The sequence below is a fragment of the Dinoponera quadriceps genome, unplaced genomic scaffold (genome assembly GCF_001313825.1).
Source record: "Dinoponera quadriceps isolate SergipeBrazil2010 unplaced genomic scaffold, ASM131382v1 scaffold475, whole genome shotgun sequence".
Classification (NCBI taxonomy): domain Eukaryota; kingdom Metazoa; phylum Arthropoda; class Insecta; order Hymenoptera; family Formicidae; genus Dinoponera; species Dinoponera quadriceps.
In genome coordinates, this window is record NW_014554738.1 from 385,194 (window position 1) to 391,711 (window position 6,518).

Below are 6,518 nucleotides of genomic sequence, written 5' to 3' on the forward strand. Positions count from 1 at the left end.
GCATCAATAATACACATACAAATCATGACAATTTCGTAAATGCAATTTTAACTGGAGGAAATGTAATTTTTCGTAGTTAATATCTATTATGTCTCATAGTTCTCCCAAGTTCGCATGTATAGTCAATCTAAGATATAATCTAAGCACTTGTCAATCAATCCATCTAAAGCATTAAAATTTACAAATGGTTCAAAATTGTACTTTCCTATATACTAATTTCTAGAATTACATACATTTACATTAAAAACGTATGCAATAGAAGTCTTGTGTATATTGTACTGTCTGCAAAAGATATTGCCTTTGAGTTGCTTCTAATGTAAAAATAGACACACATATATGCATGTAAATTTTTATAATTGTATACATGTACATACAAAGGCACTGTACCGTTCGAGTCTTCTTGAACACTTTCATTTGGGTTTGATAATATAAGCATATTTGTTAATATACTATTTTATGTATTAAAAATGTAGCCTTGTGTAGAGATTCGATTTTATTTTATAAAAAACCCAAAAGAGATTTAAGTTATTTTCGCTTTTTTTTTTTAATAAACTCGCAATAGTTTACGTAAATCATAGTTTAAGTAAAATCGTATAACAAAATTTATATTTTTATAGAATGTAATATCCACACTTATANGGCAACTAAGAAAGACTGAACTAATATAATCTATCACAGGACGGATTAGTTGTACAACCATTAGATCTCTTCGATGCCATTATTATATGATTATGGTTGAACGAATAAAAGGATAAATATATTAATCTCATTCTATTTCTCTTGCTCTCAATGCTACATCATCATAAACAATTTCAAAAAGATATTTATGTAGACATGTTTCTATACTGAGAATCAGATTCTGTATGTTATACATATTTATGTTAATATATACAGGATAATTCAAAACGAACCTTTGTCCTCGAAAGGTCGTATTATTTTCGATTGAATTCTGAGGCTCCTCTTGCAAAATTTTGGTTTTATTTTTAATTATAGTGAAAAATAATAGGCTTACGTATTTGACAGTGATAATTTACGCTATATATGTAACGTCGTTTCTGGCTGTCGGATTCGTAATAAACTATTGTTTTTCATTATAATTCAGAAACAAAGCATTTACCAAAATTTTGCCAGAGAAAAAATCGTCTCATAGAATTCAATCAAGAATACGATTTTTCAAGGACAAACGTTTGCTTCGAATCACTCTGTAGATACATATAAAAAATTACGATTCATTATTCCATGTGGATAATACTTAACACTGCATTAAGAAAATCTTACTAAATAATCTATTCATAATTTTTTTTCTTACGTCTATTTAGCGACGTTTATATCTTAACTTACTCTTGTAATGGACGGCATGAATTATAAGTTGGTGTAAAAATGCTGGTATAAAAATGCGACAATCCATACTTTGCCTTGCGAATAACTAAAGTTATTCCGTATTCATCTTCTTTGAACCGGTAAGAATATCATGATGACTGATAACAGTAGGACCCAACTGCTTTGAATCGACGAAGCACCGGCCAATCGACATTTTAACATATCGAACCTAAAATAACATAAAATCTATCACATTTGTATCACATATCACGAAATATATTTTACATCACGTCTCCAAGATTAGCTCGTAACGGTAATCAAGGATAATTTGATCACGTGTAAAAAAAGCAGAAGGCGCATTAAGTACCTCGTTTCTTTATCAACAACGAGATTTTCAAATTCGGATTCCATCAACTGCCCGTCGTAATACGTAAATAAATCCTCGAATGGATACTCAAAGCCCTGTTTACACTCGCATTTGTATCCACCTGTATTGAATCCTCTGCCGAGAATAGGCACGCACTGCGGAAATAGGATTTGAGTTAAAAATTTATCCTCTCTATATTTTCTATATTTTCCACGAAAATATAGAAAATACACTACTCATAGATGGCGAATTTGTAATTGTAGCGAACGTCAACGAAACAGCGATGTTATTGCCTACATTCAACAGATAATGTAACCAAACGAGAGCCTTACGATTATCGATCCCGTACAGATTCTTTTGGGTCTACAAATAATCTAAAAGAATACTCCGACCACGAACAATAGAGTGCTCGTTGAGCTCCTTTCCCTGTTGAACGCAGCTATTGATTTTATACGCAATAGACATCACCGACGTGCGATGCATCTGATAAAATAACAACGGAACGTCGACTTACATATGACGTTTTTCTGTCGCACTTGTGCGTATCCTTGAATGCGTTTGGTAGGTAAAATTTATCATCACATTGGTCTATGTTTAGCTGAAGCAATTCCATGGTAACAGCTACGACACCCCTATAAGTGTCTTAATGTTAAATATGATCTTCTCCGTCTCCCTCCTTTTTTTTTTTTGATCGCGAAACTGGTTCCTTGGACTATACAGCGTGTCTTTCACACTGAATTTCTCCAGCATATACGCGAACATGCACGAAGAGGCAGACGCAACCCCCGACGCCGCATCGTGCGATTGCACACGGACGATGGAACACACATACACGCACAAACACACACACTTACTTGAATTCTAGTTTCTCCCTCAAGCTGTCCCAGCCGAAAAACGGGGATGCATAGGTAATTACCCACTGCTTCACCTTGCCGTTACAATCGAAGTACGGAGTTGTCCAGTGTCCATGGTCCAGGTTTGCTGCCCTACACGGACGACCCAATGCGCGTTCCCACACATTAGAATAAATCGTACTTTAGAGATCAGGCCCCCCCCCCCACTCCTCCCTCCCTTCAACCTTCGAGACGTAATCCTTTTATACTTTAATGCTCCGCTGTGCTTTATCGTCGGAGGCATCAATAAAACGCGATATCACCGGGAAATCGTCGGTAAATGTTGCAATAAACAATTCCGGGCGTAGGCACCTTCTCCTTACCTGTAGAAATTCGGATAATGCTCGTATTTCTTCATGTACTCCCCGGTCTCGTCGAATCGGATCCTTATCTTCATGTAATATTTCTCCAACTGGTCGAAGTTCGTGACCCAGCGTTCCTTCAACGTCCGGAAGTAATCGTTCTTCGTATACACCTCGTCTGCAACCCGCAAGACTCGCTAATTTACTTCGCATAAATTAGTCGAATTGAAAATCATATTCCGAGTTACTTTCACCATGACGACAGTCCTTTGTTCCCTAACCTGTGCCGTTGAGTCGAGCCAGGTCCTCGAGCTTAAATTTCCGCGTGTTCTGCTGAGTCTTGTACGCGTACGGCGCGAAGAACGTGCGGTTGGTAAACTTGTTGCGGTCCCAGAAGGTCCCGGCCGACCAGATCCTCGTGTCGCCCAATACCAGAGCCAGCGTTTCGCCCATCATCTGATCTTCCGTGAGCGGCTTATCGGTCACCCTCTTGCCGGAATACACCTCCAGGGGATCGGACACTTGCAGGAACGCGCTGATAAAGTTCGCCAATCTCGTCGCCATTTTCGCCTCATTTTCGAAGAATTCCTTCGCACCGTAACTGATGTCACCGCGTAACACCAGATCTTGCGGCGCGTAACTGAAAGCAAAGTGCAAAAAGTGTTGTTTACGTTACATTATATTATACCGTAAATACGCATAGGTGATCACGTACTTCTTGCAAGTTTTCGCATCCATTTGATTGATGAAATTAAGAGCATTCAAAACATTCATTTTCTCTTCGCGCAGCGCAGACGGACCGGTCGAGTTGTTTCTGTATTGATAATAACGTTCGAGATACTTTTCCCTGATATGAGGACTCGCTCTCTCCCACAATGCCGGAATCTTATGAATCCCTGAAGGGAGTGAAATTCCCATTAGACCATTGCTTGGCGTCGTTCACAATAACCGACGCCACGATCGAAACGAAAAAGAGGAAGATACGTACAGCCAATACGCAAGCAATCGAAACCATTGTAATATTGTTCTTGCGTAGCCCTCTCCACCAGTTCTCCGAGATACGGTCGTCGCACGACAGTTGGTAGCCTGTAACCGGGCCTACATCTGCACTGATATCCTCCTCTTCGAAAGCCCCAGCCGTGTATCGGCTCACACTGCGCACATAGAGTCAGATAATGAGTGTCGCTCGATTATTTTAATTATCGATTATAATCATTCTTATTAATTATCGAGAACTTATTAATTAATCGAACGTAACTCGATTGACCGATCACGACGTTGCACGTACCTCCGTAGTTTCCTTCTTACATCTCGCGGTATTGGCGAATTTATTGGGGCCGATGTTCCCGTTGCTCTTGGGACACTGATTTATATCTATTCTGTCAAAGTCCATTTCTACCACCGAAACAGCAGTATATCTGTAATCATTATATATAAAACATATATTGGTAATTTGGGAAGGAAAGAAGCTTAAAGGAACGACCATTCCTAGATATAGATATTTTTTTGTATTGTTGAGTCGCAACAACGTACGTTGGATATTCGATGTGTCGAAAGCCTGTGTGGCGTGGATAGATGTCTGCTATAGGCGATACTGCAGCCACTATCCAACGATTGGATCGGCCGCAATCGAAGTAAGGCCTGGTCCACTTCACAGGTCCAGGATTTTCATCGGCGCCTGTGGCGAGACAAATGGTGATGAAAAATAGATACGATTCAAGACTCACAGGTTTCTTAATCATCTCCGGCTCTCTCATTACCAGGTGGACCGTGGAAAGTGAACGTTTCATTCGTGTTGTTGGCGTATCGGATCTCGACTTGATAAGTTGTTTTAGTGTCGTGCCTGTAGTCAACATTATCTGGCAGCCATTTCCTGTACCTGTAAAGAAGAAAAAGTTAATCTGTAAGACTTGTTATAAGTTTTCATTCTAATCAAATGAAATAATGTCACAAATGTGATGAGATGATCGGTCAACCACCAGAAATTTATTTCTAAATTTAGAAGCTTGTTTTCACACATCAGAGAGTTAGTTGTCTCCCTTTTTTCCAACCTCTGCTTTAAAATGCACAAGTTTCCATTCTAACTCACCATTCATTTATGCGATAAAAATCAGTGGTATAATCATTGCTGAGGCTGTTAGAGGGAGACGCTCCAAGGTCCTTTACGGTGAACGTATTTCTGGTGGATATTCTTTCCAGGTGTATAGGATCGTTGAAGTCATCCGCCCTGAAGGTACGTGGCGCAAATCTAGGCATGGTCTTGTTGAAAAAGCCTCTGTAGGATGGCGAGTAGGACATGTTGGATGAAAAATAAATGGCAGAGGCGTTGATGTAGGGATTGCTGGAAACGTCAGCTACTGTGGACAGGAAGTAATACATCATGCCCGGGTCGTAGGTGTCGTTGATCGCGGGTCTGATAAAGCGCGACTGCAAGATATAGCTCCAGAAGAAGGCTCTGCTCAGGGCCACGTTGTGAAGGTGCAGCAAAGCGGTGCGATTCGGGAACACGGGATTGATATTGACGTCCTTGATGTCGGGCAGGTGCGACACCGTGTCCTCCGATAAAAACAACTCCTCGGGCTGATGTATCATGCAGTTGTCTTCGTTAATCTTATCCATTTTCAAGCGGATCTCATCGAAGGCGTCGCGGGCTTGCCACTCGTACTGGCCGAGCACCACGACAACGCCCAGCCAGAAGCAACAGGCGACAACGAGCATTGTCCGTGTGTGAGTAATCATCGTATCTCCGAAGGAGAAGACGCGTGTTTTCGTAATCAATCGATCCTAACGCGCGTTACCGCTGTTTGAGACACTCGGTAAGCACTTCATAGACACTTTATTAACAACACGCGTGTCCTCGATTCCTTTCCGCCCAAGTCGCCTCCTCGTTTCTTCCTAATATCGATCCACTGGTGATCTACGGTCATACGTTGCTCTCGCTTACTATACAGGTTACGCGAAATCCGGACCTCAAACTATTTTCTTACAAGCCCTTACCTCGAAAACACGCTCGATCGTCGACTGCGTCGGAGTAAACACGCCCAGTCGAGCAGGGCGCGTTTCATGAGTTTCCCTGATTGTTCGCGCTATGACGTCATCCGCCTAGTAGTATATGCCGCGTTGGTATTAACTTCCGACGCGCTAGGCCATTAGCTCGCCTGCTACCAGACACAGGTGTATTTCCTTCAAGAACGCAACTACGACTCGCGTATTTCTCCGCTGTCTGTAAATAATGACTGATTGTATAAATAATCGGACATCGGTGAGCGTCGAGCGGGCTTTCTCATCGCGAAGATTGCAAGGAATGCGAGATCCGTCGGCAGGAATGATTCATAAATTTCGAGAGCTCGGAGAGCTATTCGAACATCGCATATTTCCCGTATTTCCACGGGATATCGCTAATTCGCTCGACTGCGCAATATTTCCCTCTTTTTTCTCCCAATCCATTCTTCTCTCGGTACGGAGTTACGACGAACGTAGGATCTAATAATAGGAGCGATTAATTAACATGTCTCGCGCAGAATGCCATTGGGATGTCGCGTCTGTGAAACGGCCTTTCTGGGACAAAATTCAACGTTTTCCCGCCTTTTTCTCTCTCTCTCTCTCTCTCTCTCGACCCAATCGGATTCGTTTCTC

The 6,518-nt window shown here is 41.4% G+C and overlaps 1 protein-coding gene across 1 annotated transcript; it reads right to left on the reverse strand.

Annotated features, from left to right (window-relative positions):
* Positions 1–643: 643 nt before the first annotated feature.
* Positions 644–6,031, reverse strand: LOC106741225. Its single transcript, XM_014613005.1, has 13 exons — positions 5,880–6,031; positions 4,972–5,799; positions 4,643–4,761; positions 4,416–4,560; positions 4,171–4,300; positions 3,871–4,036; positions 3,598–3,778; positions 3,164–3,522; positions 2,904–3,060; positions 2,542–2,673; positions 2,202–2,319; positions 1,688–1,842; positions 644–1,549 (listed from the first exon to the last, which is right to left on the reverse strand). The coding sequence occupies exons 2-13, from the start codon at positions 5,619–5,621 to the stop codon at positions 1,444–1,446; spliced, it is 2,418 nt and encodes an 805-aa protein (XP_014468491.1). The 5' UTR covers positions 5,622–5,799; positions 5,880–6,031; the 3' UTR covers positions 644–1,443.
* Positions 6,032–6,518: the final 487 nt, after the last annotated feature.

Coding starts and splice junctions, on each gene's coding strand:
- LOC106741225 (XM_014613005.1), bottom strand. CDS start 5,621: ATGATTACTCACACACGGACAATGCTCGTTGTCGCCTGTTGCTTCTGG. Junction 2,674..2,903: donor CATTATCCGAATTTCTACAG/GTAAGGAGAAGG, acceptor TCGTCCGTGTAG/GGCAGCAAACCTGGACCATG. Junction 1,843..2,201: donor GCGACAGAAAAACGTCATAT/GTAAGTCGACGT, acceptor CTATTTCCGCAG/TGCGTGCCTATTCTCGGCAG.